A 19,520-nucleotide genomic window follows, 5' to 3' on the forward strand; every position below is an offset into this window, starting at 1 on the left:
CTTATTTCATGCTTCGTGGAACTGCATTCAAAGTTATTTCCCCTTTTTTTTCACACAAGAGTTTTCTATGTAGTTTTCACATATGTGTGTTGTTGTAATGCATCTGACCCTACAGCAAAACTGGAGACAAAATGGTTAAACATTAAAAAAATAAAATAAATGTATATGAACAAACATGAACTGTTTCCTTTTTTTTCTATGTAATCAATTATTAGCTCCATACAAATATTATGATTCTTGTTCACAGTTGAAATATTTAGTTAAATCTAAATCTTTAAAATTTGATAAGAACAATAAAGCCCTTAAGCTGACTTCTCTCTTGGATTTGTATAAATTGATTTAAAAGGACATTTTGTTGTATTTTATTTATTTTTAATGCATTTTAATTTATTTACTTTGTTTTTCATTTCTGTTTTAGTTTTGTTTATTTTGATGATGTATTTTTTTTGTTCTATTTTTAGTTATGGGCTGAACAAGACTGGAATGTGATTATGTCCCTTGTTTGTTTGTAAAGTTGATGCAATTAAAAAAAACGGATGATTGAAAATGTAACAAATGCTCTGGAGTTGTTATAATTGGAATCACTTCACATTTGCATACACATAGCATTGAAAACAAATCTCAGTGGTATTGATCGCTTTTACAAATCTCTGATTTATCCTTCGAATCAATCCTTAATTTTATTACTTGAATATGTTTTCGGTGTCGACACTCGTTTTACTCGTTTAAACGGGACTTTTATTTTGGTGCGGTGATGTGACGTCACGAGGCTGCGCCGCACACCTTCGACTGTGCCTCAGCTGGAAAAAGGTGCGTTTTTAAAGTTTGTTTTTAAATGTTTAAATGAATGCAGCCCGTTTTTTGTAGTGGTCTTTTAAATGAGCTGTGTATTTTCGTAAGTCACACTGATGTGTTTACTCAGGTCGATGAACACAGTGTTTATGAGCGCATCATCAGAAAACATGAGTCTCATTTCACTCCAGACACACTGAAGCACTTCATCAGAAACACTGATCACTGCTCAGTAATGAGACACAAACTGAGCTTTTTAACTCAGATTAATTGAAACAAATGCTTCTCAAAATGATTCACTGTTTGTAAACCAGTGTAAATTCAACAAGAACAACAACACAAGCGTCTGTAATGAGCACTTTACAAACACACTAACAATGTTTTCATGAAAGACTAATGCAGTAAATATAATCCACAAATCAATACACACCAGATGTACATCACACATACCTGAGTATTAACTGTGTGTGTGATCTGTTCTTCTATTAATGTGCAGTGCTGGTTGTGAGTGTTTTTGTGTAATCAGGTGATTTGAGTCCATGAACTGTGACTGTGACTGACTCCCTTACTAGTGCACTGACTACTGAACTAGGGAGCTGATTGAGACGCACACACACATTTAGTTTGTTCATTATTCTCATCTTAAACACACAGAAAAACTCCTGCTGAAGAGACTGAGATCCACTTAAAGATGGCGTTTATTAAAGACGAGAGTGAAGAAGTGAAGATTGAAGAAACATTCAGAGTCAAACATGAAGATACTGAAGAACAACAAACAAAGATGGAGTTTATTAAAGATGAGAGTAAAGACGTGAGGATTAAAGTCAAACATGAAGACACTGAGGAACAAACAGGTTGGTTTCATTCTCAAAGTCTTTCTTCATGAGTCTCTTTAGTGTGTTTACTACATGTAACTCGTGACAAAATGAATGACGTTGCAAGAAAAGAAAAATAATAAAAGAATAGCCAAAATAATTATTTTGTGTAACATTAAACCCATATCTACAGCTCAGTTAAAAAGCAATGAAAATAATTCATTTATATCACTGAATTATGTGAGAGTGTGTAACTCTACTAGAGAGTATCTGTGGTTCAGACTGTGGTTAAACTGTAGTTTGTTGTTGTTGTGATGTGTTGATGAGGGCTCTTTGCCCAGTTGCATAAAGAACCTGAAGTTTTTCCCTTAAGTATAAAACTTAAGACATGATTTAAGGGTGTTGCATATAATCGCTTAAACACTTCCTTTACTAAAGGGAAACCGTTAAGTGTTTTACGACAGCGACTCAAGGTTTGCAGTTAAAAATTCTACATGGACACGTTATTTGTTAATGCAGATAGCGGTGTAAGTTTTCACAGAAAACAACATAACACGGATAAGGAGAACAAAAAAAGAAAATCAAATATAAACGAGAAAGACCAAGCGAGACGGAAACTCAAACTGACAATTCACTCAAAACGAAAAATTCTGAAAAATCATTTTATTGAGTTTCTGAGGTGATGTGAACATTATGAATCGCTGAACTCCATCATGTTGTGTATATTTCATTCATACTCGAAGCCGGAGGGCGCTCTTGTGCTGAAAATCCAATCCGGACTCATAGAAGCATGTTATGATGGAATACAGCAGTAATCGCTGCAGCTAAACTGAAACATAAGCACAATAAACACACGATTATGACAATATACGGTTTATGTGTGTTTTTCAAATCATATCGAGGAAATATGTAGGAAAATACAGGAATAAAATATAGAATATAAATTGAGGTATGATGTGTGAATGTAATTTGATCAGTGGTTATATGTGAATAAAGGCCTTAATTAAAATCTGTTTAACATATAAAGACGCCGATCGTGGATTGAATCAGCGCGCTGTGAAACACTTAAGGTGACATTCTCCATACCTTATGTTAAATGACAGCTAAAGGGCTTTATACAACACTTAAAGCGTTTTAAGGGATACTTAAGAGAAATTCTAAGGATTTTTGACGTTTCAACTAAAGAAACTCTTAAGATTTAAGGGATATTTTATGCAGCGCCCATAAGTGTAAGGGAAACTTAAGGGAAAATTACATTTAAGGTGCTTTATGCAACCGGGCTCCGATCTTCATTCCTCACTTAATATCTGAGATGATTCGAAAGACGCCGGTAACTGATCTCTGGCTGATTTAGTTCCTCGTATGAATTTGCAGGTTTGATTAAAATACCTGCATTTTGTCGTCTTAAGATTAGTCTGCGTTCTCTTGTTCCCTGGAAAGGGCAGATGTGTCGATGCTCAAAACATCGATCAGCAATGCAGCGATTGGCTGGCAGCAATTTAAAGATTTGGAGGGTGTTCACTAAAATGAATATGATTGGTGTGGTGTAAGGTTCGGTGAGAGTATACTAGTCTCACAAGAAACAAGATTTGTTAACAGCAACAGAGGAAGCAAAATTTACTTTTTTTTTTTCTTTTATTTTAGCAAAATTCTCTCCTCTTGGCTTTTGAGTTCCTCCAACATTTTTCTTCATAGATCCTCGTTTTGTACTTGTAATTCATGACCGGTTTGTCACTCCTCACCAGATCTTACGCTACACCTACAATCCTACGTCATCCGCCGGAGCAGTGTTCTGTAGTGAATGTGCGCACGACAGCGGAGGAAACGCCAGCATCTGCAGCCGCCTCCAAAACATTTTCATGGCCCCATTTTGTTGTATGAAAATCTAAACATGTAATATGTTGGGATGCACTGAAATGGAAATTCTGGGCTGAAACCAAAAATGCTTCGTAATATTTATTTACTATTTTATTAAGTAATATAAAATAATTTCGTGAGACGTTTTTAATTTAACTCAAATTTAATGATACCAGAATTAAAAAACACAAGCCAATAAAATAACAACGCTTCTACTGAAAGTAAAACAATAAAATTTGATAGAAAATATTATATATGTTTTGTTTTTTTTTTCTGCTCATATTTTTAGATTTAGGTTTTTAGATTTAGAAAATGCCAATGAACATAGTCCCTGCTTTAAAAAATGCACAGAAGCTCAAAAAACAGTTGGTGTTGTCCAGTGAAAACACTGAAAGCAGGAAAGTTCAGTCAGTGTCAGGGAAGCTCAGCTGTACATTCATCATCAGTAAGTTACAATAACAACGCCTGGTGTTTATCCGAGAAAATGACACAAACCGTCCAGTGTTAGGCCTACATTTCAGTGAAAATGAATGGCAGGTAATATGCAGCTTTTGTGTGTTGAAACTAGGGATGCAACGATACCATTTTTTCAAAACCGATCCAGTCCGATACCAAAAATTCAGCCGATACCGATACCAGGCCGATATCAGTGGGGGTATTTCCATTTATTAAGCATTTAGTCACATACTTTATTTAATCACAAATCCCATATTTTTTTTATCTTACATTTAATTAGTCAATAACCAATAAAAGGGAAAGTTAACAAAATAATTATCTATTTTTCAGAATAAATAATGCTCCACAGCTTTTCATATATTGGTCAGACATCACGAATAGAAATTACAAATTACAAACTAAAATAAATAATTTTATATAAAGGCCAAATTTGATCATATAATACAATTTTAAGAGGTCGTTATCTGTCACCCAATCACTTAAAAAAAAATCTTGCGTATTTTTTTCCAGAACGAATCGAAACGAAAAACAATTCATTCTAGTCACAAATGCGTAAGGCATCGGATGGCTTAACATTATTTTAAAACGAATGAAAATCTGCACAATATGGAAAGCATTTCCAACCCTTATTTGAGCATGACAAGTGTTAATGACAAAAACTTTAAAATGAATTAAACTAAACTTATATAAACGTACAAATCTATTTTAAAATAATAATAATATTAGCCTGGAAGTTGGAACAAAAAATTAAAATAAGTCCTCTGTAACATCGTAACATCTCAGCACTCTAAATAGGCCTAGGCGCCAATAAAAATGAGTCTTTCTTAACAAATTAAATTAAGGTAAATTCTAAATTAGGATGGGAATTTGCATGACAATAACGAAATTAAGATAAAGGCTCCGCGGGACTTGCTTCACTGCTTCTCTCCACAATCCGCCTCAACACGACGGTGAATAGCATCTGAAATTTAATAAAAGAATAATGCCAATAGCCTATATACTCTACATTATGCATTTAAGACTCAATTAATATTTAGTTAGAATTTGAAAAACCTTTACTCACCAAGATTAGCCTACATGTTTTTGTGTGGAAGTTTATTGAATTCATGGCAGATGGCTTTAACACGGTCCTGTGCTCACTGATGCGCTGAACACCCTTTCACTGCTGCTGCTACTGGCTGGGATGCGCAGTACTGATCCGGCTAATTTTGCAAGTTTTGTAAATTTTTCCAAAATGTAATCACCAGAGGCAAGCCTCCGTTTCACCTCCTCACATCCATTTTCGCATCTTTCTTGTGCTAATCGAAACGCATCACATGACCGCTCATTTACTGCACAAGCCGGAGCGCAAGTCCGAGCCCGGCCGAGTCCATGTAAAATGATATAAATTAAGCCCGAACTCGACCGACCCCGTCGGGTCCCGTTGGGTTCGGGCAAAGATGTGTCTACTGTGTCTGTGTCTCTCTCCTGAGACAGAAAACATTTCAGAACTGAAACTGTTGGAATGACATCCTCGTTAACAACTAGTATAATTTGGGAGTCCCTAGTTTGGGCTGTGTCGCCCACTCACTACTTTGGCTTGGCAAATATTACAATTTGCAGTGCTACTAGCTGCTGTATCAAGAGTAAAATATTTACCGACATGTTTACCGCGCTGAGGTAGACTGTGCATGTAAAAGGCTCCCTCTGAACTCGCCTGTCACACTCACATAAGCAGCGCAACGTATTTTAAATGTAATTTATTTTTAAGGCAATATTTTAAAATAAATAATTGTGTTCTTATAGGAGTTATTATAGTTTTTACAGTAGACTATTATATTTTGCTATTCATTTAATGAAACTCTGGTAACGGTATCGAATTTGTATCGGTCACGCATCACCGATATCCGATCCATTCAAAAAGCTTGGATCGGCGTCGATACCAATCCAGAGTATCGGATCGATGCAACCCTAGTTGAAACCAGCAAAATTGTCAGGAAAGTGTAGAACACGGATTCACACGAGGTCACATCACACACCTGCATCTGCTGTGAACACAGAAAACAGAATAAAACTATATAGGCTACATGAAAAGAAATAAATGGGCCTGTACACAAAATATAATTCACTTAAATCATTAACAGCTTCACAAAACAAAAGATAAAATAGTGCTGAGTTTCAGATCACTGTAATGTGCTCCAAAGTTCACAGGAAAGCCTGTTTTCTTTATTTTGCAAAAACGTTATCATTTGAATGATGTTTTGCTTCTATCTAATGACCGTCCCACGTCGGTATGACCATAAATTAGGGGGTAACGTCTGCAGTGACCGCTCCGTGTCCTACAGAGTTCAGCTCCAACCTTAATCAAACACAACTGAAGCAGCTGATCGAGCTCTTAATCGTATGCTTCAATCTTCCAGACGGGTGTTGAGGTCAGAGCTGAACTCTGCAGGACGCCGGCCCTCCAGGGTCAAGTTCGGTGACCCCTGGCTTATGTGAAGGATGATATTTTATGTGGATAATGCGAGTGAAGAACAAAGACTATAGTTTACGTAATAAATCATATTTGAACATCCAGATATGTTGTAAATGGAGAGATGTGGACTGGTGCAGAATGAGAGAGATACGCTTCAGTTTCACTTTCAAATTAATTCGTTTCAGCTGGACATTTATATTTAGTCTAAATACAACATCAGAGGACTTGTTGTGGAGAGAAGGGAACTAAAATGGCCTAATTGTATTTGTAATGTTTGTAAATATTTAAAATTACGGTATTTGAGTCTACATTATTTCTTAATGTAATGGTAAAATGCGACAGACAGCATTACTAATTTGTGCTGTTTTTTTCTTTTCAAACCCATAGGAGGAGCATTTTTTAATCCATGCTGCAAAGATTTTTAAATATCTCAAAAAAAAAAAACATTAATGTCTTTAAAGCGAAGCCAGTTTTTTTCTTTCATTAAATAAATTTGGCCAAAATATAGACAAAATGATGATGATGTTTTGGCTATGACAAGAAACCAAGACCACATTCTTGTTTTTTTTTTTTTTTTTTTTTTTTTTTTTTTTCATTGAGCAAAGAAAACACTATATTTTATTGTTGTTATTATTATTATTATTGTTATAGACAAAGAAAAAGTTTTTAAAATAACTTCATTAACAGATATTATTTCTCTCGTTTCGAAAGGGAATAAAACACACAGAGAAACACAGAAACATTTAAATACCAATTCTGCTCGTAAACCAATCAAATTTAGTTTTGTTTTGGTTTTTAAGCCCTACTTCATGCAGTTGACCAATATCTGTATCAGAATCAGCCAATAATTCCAGCCAAAAAAAAAAAATCATACCCAGCATGCCTAGTTATTAATATTACTACTCATTTATTTAATATTGTATCTTTATTTACAAGTGAGTGACACAATTCCAGCTTTAATGAGCAACACCCTTTATGCCACCTGGTGGTGATTTGCTGAACGAGATTCAGATTAATGTTGTGGCCTGTTGTCAGTGGTAATTTTGGTTCACCACCTACTGTATGTGTTGTTGATGTTTTACATGTCTAAAGGTGTTCATGTCTTTGTGGCATTAAACTGGCGTTAACGTTTGTTTCTGTTCACTCTAGACCTGATGGCGCTGAAAGAGGAGAGTCTGAATGAAATAAAACAGAAAAATCAGAATGACAAATATCATGATCTCATGGCTGAAGAACAATCTTTGAATTACTCACAGACTTATAAAACAGAAACCACAAACCTGAAAGTCCAGATGAGTGTTTACACCGGAGAAAGAGCTTTCAGCTGCCAACACTGTGAAAGGAGATTCAGTCTAAAAGAAAGCCTTAAAAGCCACTTAAAGATCCACACTGGAGAGAATCTGTTCATGTGTCCTCAGTGTGGAAAGAGTTTTACACAGAGAAAAACCCTTAATGCCCACATGAGGATTCACACCGGAGAGAAACCTCACGCCTGCCAACTGTGTCCGATGAGCTTCACACGGAAAGAAGGTTTTAAGACCCACATGAGAGTTCACACTGGACAGAGCCCTTTCACCTGCCAACAGTGTGGAAAGGGTTTTAATCGAAAACAAAGCCTTAAAGTCCACTTGAACATCCATGCTGGAGAGAAGCCATTCATGTGTCCTCAGTGTGGAAAGAGTTTCGCACAGAAAACAACCCTTAATATCCACATGAGAGTTCACACTGGAGAGAAACCTCACGCCTGTGAACTGTGTGAGAAGAGTTTCAGACACAAAGATCGTCTGAAGTCTCACATGACGCTTCACACTGGAGAAAGCCCTTACATCTGCCAACAGTGTGGAAAGAGTTTTAATCAAAAACGAAGCCTTAAATTCCACTTGAACATGCACACCGGAGAGAATCTGTTCACGTGTCCTCAGTGTGGAAAGAGTTTTACTCAGGAAAGAAACCTGAATATCCACATGAGGATTCACACCGGAGAGAAACCGTTCGTCTGCTCTCAATGTGGAAGGAGTTTCACACAGAAAAATAGTCTTGACGGCCACATGAGAGCTCACACCCGAGACAAACCGTTTGATTGTGATCAGTGTGGAAAGAGTTTGAGATGTAAATCACAGCTGATTTATCACATGAGGATTCACTCGGGAGAGAACTGCTCTGTATGTCATCTGTGTGGAAAGAGTTTCCAACGCAGGGTGAACCTCACGATTCACATGAGAGTTCACACCGGAGAGAAGCCGTACTCCTGCTCTCAGTGTGGAAAGAGCTTCACCGTTAAAGGAAACCTTAAGATTCACATGAGAGTTCACACCGGAGAGAGGCCTTACAAGTGTGATCAGTGTGACAAGACTTTCAAAAATAACACAAATATGAAGCAGCATATGCAAACTCATTCTGGAAATAAACTCCCGTTATCCACAGTGTGACAAGACGCTTCGAAAAAGGAGCAATTTCAGCAATCATCTGTGCGTTTACTCTGGAGAAAAACAATGCAGTTGTGTTCAGTGTAGTAAAAACATCACACTTAAACATATTAAAGTCATGTGAATGTCAGACCCTGTTTGTGTTCTTTTAAGAGTATCCTTATTATTCAGATTCAAGTGTTGATTTAAAAAGAAAACACATTTTGTGCTGTTTAAAAGCAAAGGTTCTGCTCGCTCTTTTGATGTACTGAATGTTCAGATGTTGAGACGACAAACGTGGGACTTTTTTGTGTGAAAATGTTCAAAAATGCTGTTTACTTTAAAAAATGCTTGGAGGGAAAGATTTTAAGTATAGTTCAAGTATAAAATCAAACATTTAAATAAGAATCTAATAGTATACTTAAAGTGCAAAAATAATATATAAGTAATAAATTATATAATATTAAGTGTACTTAAGAAAAATTAACTAAAACTACTTAAAGGGATACTTTGCCCAAAAATGAAAATTACCCCATGATATACTTACCCTCAAGGCATCCTAAGTGTGTATGACTTTCTTCTTTCAGATAAATCCAATCGGAGTTCAATCCAACCTGAACTATCGCTTACTAGTAGTTTAATGAGAATTAGTGATGGGAAGTTCAGATCATTTTACTGACTCGGACCTTTGAGTCGGCCTTTGAGCAAAATGAACGAATCTTTTTGAGTCATTTCGTTCATTTTTGCAAAATATAATTAAAATGTTACGTGTTGTTTCCCTAACACGTCTACTGCTTATACAAACACTGATCACACTACAAACAAGACAAAACTACAATGCTATAAGAAACAGAAAATATTCATTCATTGTTTATCTGGGTCTTTAGTCTATGATTCGCTCACCTCACCTCTTATCTGACAAGTTTTCGGGTTTGAGTCGTTCGTTCATCACGTGACAGCCCAATTAGCTTAACCAACGCAGTCTGATCTGGAAAAAGAATTGATTAGTTCATCTCTCGAGTCTTTGGGTTCGAGTCATTTGTTCATCACGTGACTCTCCATAAGATGAACGAACGACTCTAAAAACCGCAAGATTCGAAACAGGTGAACTAATTCCAGTACAGAACCTAATAGATGTTGAATGAATCACTCCCCGAGACGACTCGTTCTTCCCGAGTCACATTAAAGATTTGTTTAAAATGAATGAATCATTCAAGAACGACCCATCACTAATGAGAATGTACTTTAAAGTGACTCACTAGTCAATTGTCATGTATGTGCTGAATCAAAATAAATAAATCCACAAAGTGAAAATGCAGGAGTCAATGTGGCACAAACACGAAACGGGTCACGTTGGACCAAAGAGCTGAAGGAGACACACGACTTAAATAAAGAAAGGAGAAACAGAACAGGGGCCGTTCTGAGATGATCTGAAAGATGCCAGACCTTCTAATGGTGATCACTGATCTCTGGCTAATTTGGTTCTTAAATGAATTTGCAGACTTGATTAAAACACCTGGATTAAGTTGTCTGAGATTAGTGCGCAGATGTGTCCACTTGAAACTACAATCAGCAATGTAATGACAGTATAATAAAAAAAACACCTGACGAAAAACATGACGAATTTCTGGACCTTTGTAAGGAAACAGCCAAGCGAACTAAACTACATAAATGTAATAGATAAATGTGCACTGTTTTTATCTTATACTTGGTTCATTAATGTGTTGGCCTCGTTCTTGAAGCTGCGGTTGATTATTTGGCAACACTGGTCTTCATCCGTAAGGACGACCTCCTGACATCTCAATCAAACCACAGCGTTTCAGCGCTTTAGTCAGACTTCAAGACTGTTTGATCTCCTTCAAGAATCTGATGAAGATTCACACAGTCTCCTGATCTTCACCTCACAGTTTGGATATATTAAAGGTACTTTCTTCCCACAACTTTGACTTTTATTAATGTCATAAGAGATTAGTGTAGCCCTGTGATAGATCTCCTTATAGAGTTAGTGTTTTTAGTAAACTGGTTTTATTGCATCTTGTATCTAGAAAACAAACACACTCTTAATAAGTGCAGAAGAGGACTAAGATCTGAATCATATTTTGCCAAGTAAAGGAAATCATCAGATACATCTTTAATCTGTGTATTCTATATACAAAATTGCTCATGTAAAAGAACATTACTTCTAAAATCAATAAGATCAAACACATCCCACACATTACTTATAGAAGATGAACTTGTTAGTTTTCACAACGTCTCTGTTATTCCCTAGAGGACTATTCTGCAATTTATTCTGTTTAATCTTATCACTTGAATGTGTTTTCGCTGTGTAAACTCATTATTTGAGCGGGACTTTTATTTTGGTGTGGCGTCGTGACGTCACACGCCTGTGCCGCATTCCTTCATCTGAGACTCGGCTGAAGGAAGGTTCGTCTTTAACATTTAAAGTGTTGAAGTTAATGTAGCCCGGTTGCTTTATAGTGAACTTTGTAATGAATTGTTTTAGAGTGTGACACTGACGTGTGTATGAGTAAAGAAAGATGCGGTTCATTTCAGTCCTTACAGTGAATCAGATCATCACAAACACAGTCTGATCACTGTTTACACTGACACATATAACACATTCAAACACATTTACACACAAAGATTACAAAAGAGCTTTTCATGACCTGATGACAACTTCAAAACGTCTTGTCACATCAGTTAAAGTGAAAGTATGAGACTGATATGTAGGGTTAGTTACATTACATATGATCTGTATATATTTACATTAATTAGGGGGTTTGGGGGAGTGACTTTGGTCAAATGACATTTTTTCTTTAAGTTTATCAGAGTCTTAAGTGCTGCAATCACAGCAGACTGACCACAACAACACAAACACAAACACAAACATCTGTGATCACAACTAATACACTCACAGTGTTTTCATGAAAGTGTAATCCGTTAAATATAATCCACAAATCAATACATACCAAATGTACATCATAAATGGCTAATATTAAATGTTTGTATAATCTGTGTTAGAGCTGCACGAATTAATTGACAGTCATGATTGTTTTTGTTTAAAACAGAGATCACGATTCTGAACTAAACAAAATAATGTGTGACAAAATATTATCGCTGCAGCCTATTTAAATGAGTTAAACATTTTAATATATATGGTATAAAATATATTTAGTACACCAATTTTTATATTAAAATGATGAAAAAGTGTTTTGAACAAATGATTTAATAATTCACTCGTGAATATTTCACTTGTTTCGTTATTGCATGAATCGGCGTCTGATCAGGTGATTTGAGTCCATGAACTGTGACTGTGACTGACTCCCTTACTAGTGCACTGACTACTGAACTAGGGAGCTGATTGAGACACACACACACATTTAGTTTGTTCATTATTCTCATCTTAAACACACAGAAAAACTCCTGCTGAAGAGACTGAGATCCACTTAAAGATGGCGTTTATTAAAGACGAGAGTGAAGACGTGAAGATTGAAGAAACATTCAGAGTCAAACATGAAGATACTGAAGAACAAACAGGTTGGTTTCATTCTCAAAGTCTTACTTTGTCATGGTGGTCTTTATTTTATTTATTGTACCACCGAAAACAAAGAAAGCACTAGTTTATCAATAAATGAAGTTAATGTGGCCTCCTTACAATTTTACACTGAATCATTCTTAATCATTACTTCTGCTGGCTGTGTAGGCAATTAAAAGCTCATTAGCATGATTGAAATGGTTTATTATTGAATGTGTGCTTAGTCTACTGATACTTAATATGAACAACTACTAGTCAACCAGAAACTAGTCAACTAGATAAAAGTTATAATTCACATGTGTGGATGGAGCGTCTCAAACTCCATCTCTGCATGTTGTTGTGAGTTTGAGTTTATTAAAACATTCATCTGGGAATGCAATCTGCGCCATTTCATCACATTTATGAAGATAAATCATTTCTAAACCTCTGAAAACACAGGAGAGTACATCAGTATCTTTCTCATTATGCGAACTGTTCATTACAATTTCAAAATAAGAGTTTAAACCCTTACTCTTAGCTTTGATGTCCACATATTCAAGAAATTACAGTTGCTGTAGCTTTACGTAGTGTCCACGTAAAGAGTGGGCACTCAGTGGACGTTTGAATTAAATATTAAACAAGGATTAGATCACGCAGTAAAGTGTAAAAACAATGGTCAGGCCATCGACGCCCTCTGCAGGCATTTGTTATAATGCGTAATGTACATTAGCTCGAGTGTTTATGCATTTCAACTGTTTAGTTTTTGATAGTTTATTTGAACTAATTATTATTGCCTCACTGTTATTATGTCTGTATTTTAAGTCATTTTAAAGGTTATTGTTCCCTTAGGTCTATTTTTATTCCCACAAAAAAAACATATTATAATTATACAATTACTTGATTAATCGTCACCATAATCGACTGAGTACTCGATTATACTTTTATACACAAATTCAGTCACTAGAAGTATTGACAAATATAAATGTACAAATATACAAGTAGAACACTGATATTATGGCGCTTTTCCACTGCATGGTTCCCTTAAATAGTAGCACCGATACTAAAATGTGACGTGTTCACATCAGGGCTGGAAATGCAGGGGGACGGAGTCCAGAGAGTGAATTTCAAGGGGGGACAGCGTTTCATTTCCAACTAGTTAGGCTTTTTGGGAAATGAAAGCGATTTCTATATTTACCCATTCAAAAGATTACGAGAGCGATCTCAGTTCTGCATATAAACATATCGCAATATAGGCCAAAAAACTAGCGGGATATTTGTGTCTATGTTTCATTGCGCAATGGCGTCTTTTGCCATAATACCTGCAGACTTCTCTGTCGATGTGCGTCCTGCTCCTCACAGCACAGATCGTGAAAGCAAACTGCAGTTTTTGTCAGTCATAATAACAAACAAAAAGTGTACAAACAATGTAAATAACAGATTCAATGTGCAGTGTAGAGAGCTTCATTAATTCAAATGCAAGTTTGTGAGATCACGATAGAATGAACGAAGTTCTCTACACTGCACATTCAATCTGTTATTTACATTGTCTCCACACTTTTTGTTCACTTCAGCTTTTTAAATGTATACAACCGTTTTAGACATTTTTGATTTTATACAAAAAATTAATCTTAAGTGATTTTGTAAAAGTTTATAAATCAAATATTTTGTAAGCGTATAAAGTCCTTACCAATGTAATGCAACCTTTTAAAAAACGTTTTTGGAAAGTGTAAACTATTAAATATAATCTACAATTCCTCCAAATCTCAGGTGAAAATTGCCAAGTATTCAAAAATGTCAATTATTTGTAAAAGCAATAATGCCTTGTAAATAGTGCTAAATGTCTCACTGTGCATTGCTCTTCATGTTATAGTGGAGACTTTGCTTACACATCTGCACTTTACTAGAGAACACACACTAACTTCAGATACTCAGCAGTTTGATTCCTAATTGTTTTTGTCACACAGTAAATGTTTAACTGTCCATCTGAATTAAAATGTATGACTTTGTAAATCAATTAAAATAAAATAAACCTCTTCCTGTGTCTCCCTGATCAAATGTACCTGATTGGGGTCATCAGCTCATTCACAGACAACAAGACCTGAAATGTACAGAAACATTGAAGACTCCTGGACTAAAGCAGCACACGTGACAAATAACTGGAACTATTTGACAGAAATTAGACAAAAACTAATCAGAGATGTAGCGATTAGTTCACCCAAAAATGAAAATTAGCCCATGATTTACTCAGCCTCAAGCCATCCTAGATGTATATGATTTTCTTCTTTCAGACGAATACAATCAGAGTTACAAAAGGATCCTGGCTTTGTCAAGCTTTGTAATGGCAGTGAATGGCTGTTATTTTTCAATAGTCCAAAAGAAGTCCAATAAAGTGCATCCGTCCCTAATAAAAAGTGCCTCTCACGGCTCCAGGGGTGAATAAAGACCTGATGACATAAGATGTCGGCGTAGTTCTTGACTAATTCGTGTTTTTTTAATTTTTTTTAAATCATATTTTGTATTACTCACTTTACATCAAATCATGCAGGGTTGAAAACACCAATTCAGGGAGATTCACCGCACATGATATACAGACAAAAAACAGATATTAACTCAAAGGATTCATTAACCAATCGTTTTAGTTTTAATAAAGCATCCTCATGTTTATTTTTCTCAGTTAACCATGAATATGTTAGTCATTTCTTTTTCTTATATATTATTATACATATTCTTATAACACAAGAACATATAAATAGAGTGCTCTAACATTTTAATTAATACAAAGGAAAGATTTAATAAAAAGACAATATTGTAATTAATGGACATTATAGTTTTCATTATAGCAGAGATGTGTCACAAAAGGACAGATAATAAGTATGTGTGACCTGCTGAAATGCATCAACAAATTATTACTTAATATAAGATTCAGACCTTTCATTAATGTGACATAATGGTGCCATAATATGCATTAAAACTAGGCCTGTATCACTCATAATCCATCATTTATATTGTTTTATTGTTATGACATCTGCACACCTGTTTAAATATAATCTACTATAATCAAAAATACTGGCTGGTACTGTACAGTAAATGTAAATGTTAATGCAATTAAATGTTACAATGCATTATTATTGTTGTTATTAACATCACCGCTGATTTAATTATTTTATTTTTATTTACAAGTGAAAATGTCACAATTCCAGCTTTATTGAGCAATACAGTTTGCGCCACCTGGTGGTGATTTTGCGAAAGTGTGATCTTGCGGCAGCGGTATACACAGTGGTATTAGGCATTTTGGTTGACTACCTACTGTACGTGTTGTTGGACTTGATGTTTTACATGTCATTAAAATATTTGTGGCATTAAACTGGTGTTAACATTTGTTTCTGTTCACTCTAGACCTGATGGCGCTGAAAGAGGAGAGTCTGAATGAAATGAAACAGAAAAATCAGAATGACAAATATCATGATCTCATGGCTGAAGAACAATCTTTGACTTACTCACAGACTTATAAAACAGAAACCACAAACCTGAAAGTCCAGATGAGTGTTTACACCGGAGAAAGAGCTTTCAGCTGCCAACACTGTGAAAGGAGATTCAGTCTAAAAGAAAGCCTTCAAAGCCACTTAAAAATCCACACTGGAGAGAATCTGTTCACGTGTCCTCAGTGTGGAAAGAGTTTTACACAGAGAAAAACCCTTAATGCCCACATGAGGATTCACACCGGAGAGAAACCTCACGCCTGCCAACTGTGTCCCATGAGCTTCACACGGAAAGAAGGTTTTAAGACCCACATGAGAGTTCACACTGGACAGAGCCCTTTCACCTGCCAACAGTGTGGAAAGGGTTTTAATCGAAAACAAAGCCTTAAAGTCCACTTGAATATCCATGCTGGAGAGAAGCCATTCATGTGTCCTCAGTGTGGAAAGAGTTTCACACAGAAAACAACCCTTAATATCCACATGAGAGTTCACACTGGAGAGAAACCTCACGCCTGTGAACTGTGTGGGAAGAGTTTCTCAGTAAAGGGAAGTCTTAAAATTCACATGAGGATTCACACCGGAGAGAAGCCGTTCATCTGCTCTCAATGTGGAAAGAGTTTTAAACAGAAAAAAGAACTTGACGGCCACACGAGAGTTCACACCGGAGACAAACCTTTTGATTGTGATCAGTGTGGAAAGAGTTTCGGATATAAATCACACCTTAATAAACACATGAGAATTCACTCAGGAGAGAACTGCTTTATATGTCAGTGTGGAAAGAGTTTCTCACACAAAGGAAACTTTGAGAATCACATGAGAGTTCACACTGGAGAGAAGCCTTTCACCTGCCCTCAGTGTGGGAAGAGTTTCACCGTTAAAGGAAACCTTAAAACTCACATGAGACTTCACACCGGAGAGAAACCTTACAAGTGTGATCAGTGCGAAAAGAGTTTCAAAAATAACACGAGCCTGAAGCGGCATCTGCAAACTCATTCTGGAAATAAACTACCATTGTCGTTAAAGTGACGAGAGGTTTAGAAAAAGGAGCAATTTCAGCAATCATCTGTGCATTTACTTGGGTGAAAAACAATTCAATTGTGATCAGTCTAATTTAAACATCACACTTAAACATGCATATTAAGGTCACTTACATATTAAAGCACATTTCATACCCTGTTTGTGTTCTTTTTGAAGAGTGCCATTACAAACAAGTGGATTCAAGTGTGATTTGTATACTTCTTTTAAACTAAAAATAAGGAATTATACGTTTAGTCTGCACAAGTGATAGAAGCACTGCATGCGCACATGTAATCATTCAACAGCATAAATCAAAATGGTCTGACGTTACTTCAAGGGTTACTACACCCAAAAAATGTTGTCTTTAATCGCTTACCCCCATGTCGTGCCAAACCCATAAAAGCTTAGTTCATCTTTGGAACACAGTTTAAGATATTTTAGATGAAAACCGTGAGGTTTGTGACTGTCCCATTGACTGCCAAGTAAATACCACTGTCAATGCCCAGAAATGCATGAAAGACATGGTCTTTAATACTTTTCTGGGCCTTGACAGTGGTAACCCTTTAAGTAACCCTTTAATGAACTGCTGAACCCATGAAAAGGAAACAATTGTGAAGCTCTAAGGGTGTTGATGGACTTGATCTACTCCACTATGGGACATAATCTTTGATTAAAAAAGAGTTTTTTTCAGCTGTTTGTTAAAAATGTATCTACATTCCACAATCACCTTCCTGAGATCCCCTCTACTCTCTTTAACATCACACCTCCTGTGTGCTCTACTGCTGAAAGGGGAGGAGCACAATAGATTTCTGGTCCCGTCTGCAATCCTAGGACTGAGACCTGGACGCTACCAGGTCGGCATACCGTGACGATTTCTGCTTCTACACCTCCGGATCTGCATCCTCCCAGGGCACTGTCAGTTCCACTAGCACCACCCGTTCGCTCATCTTGGACCAAGCCACATGGTCCGGTCTCTGTGTGGTTTAGGCAATAGAAGTGGGGAACTGCAGCCCAGGTCTGTCCAGGTCTACTCGTAATGACCATTCCTTTCCGCTAGTCAGGATTGATGTCTTGTGCTTAGGAGGGCATTTCTGCATTAACTGACTTGCTGTTAAAAATTGTACAGGCTGACTCTTAAAGCTCTGATGCCTCTTGTTTGCCTTCGCCCTTGGTCTTTCTGTGTATTTTGCCAACTTGCCTTGGAAGTCTTTACTCTTCTAATCTCATCATTTCTGTGACCAGCAGACTTTTACTATTCCTTTGTCGTTGCCTTTGACCAGAATTTGCATGGGTGACCCTAGCCGAGAGGCAACTGGAGTCTGGCTCCAACTTTACTTGCCCTTGGGAAGAAAACTTTAATGACATCTTATTGTGCTGCGATATATATCTTTATAAAAAAAATATTATCTACTTCAAGAAAGTGTTTTGTATCTTTACACACCTCTGGGAATGAATGGGTCTGAGAACTCAACACCTGCAGTGCAATCACTATGATAGTATGGTTCAGATATAAATCAGGACAGTCCTTGAGATGACACATGAATTGTGGCAGGACTAATCCTAGGTAGCACTGGGCCACCGTGGAGAAACGAGTGGCTAATCATTTGACCTGCGACAACAAATAGGTCACTACCAAGCAGAGTGTGACTGCAGCGAGGAACAAGGTGCTCTATTAATTATAAAGAATCTTTCTTGCAAAAATTAAGATTGTAAACAAAATTGTAATAATACAATACACACCAAAATTAAGAGAAAACAGTCCTCAACTTCTCAATAGTCAAACTCAGGAGGTGTTTATTGACCCCATCACCGACTGCAGCATGTTCCTGGTTCCTGTTGACCTAATTAGTGCAGCCTAACAATCCTTTAACGGATCTGAATTACAGAAATGTGTTAGTGTGTTATGTGTAAGCAAGGTTAAAGAGACGGGTCTTTAATCTAGATTTAAACTGACAGAGTGTGTCTGCGTCCCGAACACTGTTGGGTAGATTGTTCCAGAGTTTGGGTGCTAAAAACAAATGCTAAAAACATGGGTTTCAAAGGAAAGGTTGCTGTCAAATAGCACACCTGCCCAACCAACACATTATTTCACAAACAAAACAAATAAGAAACAGTGCAGCTTCCCACTCCTTGGCTCTCCCAATGGCCCTTGGGTTTGTAAGGGATTTTTTTTTCCAAGCTTCCTGTAAAACATAAAGAGCATTTAAAGTGAGATTAAATTCCATATTTAAGTCTCAATCTGAAATAAAATCAGTAATTTTATTTTGGTCCTCACAGACAAGTTTTCACAAAAATAAATAAGTACACATAATTACAGAGAAAGGTGTAGGCCGAAGCTTTGCATGTTATGCCTACCCTTCATACATAATTAACTGATGAACGATACTTATCACTAAATTTGATAATACAAGATAAACCAAATTACATAAAACATTTCCCAAAATGTACATACATAATTCCAAAATACATAATAACAGAAATACACAGTCCAGCTGCACAATAGTTGAACTAATACATTCACAATTTACTAATAAAGTCATAGAATTACATTTTCTTACATTTAAATTGCATAATTATTATTACAAAAAATAATAATAAAAATTAATACCTTATCACATTTATTTCATAGACCTGTTTTTTGCATTCATTTTTGCCCTTACTTTTTTAAACATATACATGCCTCTTAGATTATACGGACTTTCTCTTATTCTGAACAGGCTCAGCCCATGC

The 19,520-nt window shown here is 36.3% G+C and overlaps 1 protein-coding gene across 1 annotated transcript; it reads left to right on the forward strand.

Moving 5' to 3' along the window:
* The first annotated feature begins 720 nt into the window (after nt 1-720).
* LOC127164509 (zinc finger protein 271) lies at nt 721-18,161 on the forward strand. The gene is made up of 6 exons (XM_051108481.1): nt 721-810; nt 1,447-1,646; nt 7,525-8,802; nt 10,596-10,686; nt 12,196-12,317; nt 15,691-18,161. Exons 2-6 carry the CDS (start codon nt 1,484-1,486, stop codon nt 16,797-16,799), a joined length of 2,763 nt encoding a protein of 920 aa, XP_050964438.1. The 5' UTR covers nt 721-810; nt 1,447-1,483; the 3' UTR covers nt 16,800-18,161.
* Nucleotides 18,162-19,520: the final 1,359 nt, after the last annotated feature.

Source organism: Labeo rohita, chromosome 4, assembly GCF_022985175.1.
Source record: "Labeo rohita strain BAU-BD-2019 chromosome 4, IGBB_LRoh.1.0, whole genome shotgun sequence".
Classification (NCBI taxonomy): Eukaryota; Metazoa; Chordata; class Actinopteri; order Cypriniformes; family Cyprinidae; genus Labeo; species Labeo rohita.

Coding starts and splice junctions, on each gene's coding strand:
- LOC127164509 (XM_051108481.1), top strand. CDS start 1,484: ATGGCGTTTATTAAAGACGAGAGTGAAGAAGTGAAGATTGAAGAAACA. Junction 1,647..7,524: donor AGACACTGAGGAACAAACAG/GTTGGTTTCATT, acceptor TGTTCACTCTAG/ACCTGATGGCGCTGAAAGAG. Junction 10,687..12,195: donor CTCCTGATCTTCACCTCACA/GTTTGGATATAT, acceptor TTAAACACACAG/AAAAACTCCTGCTGAAGAGA.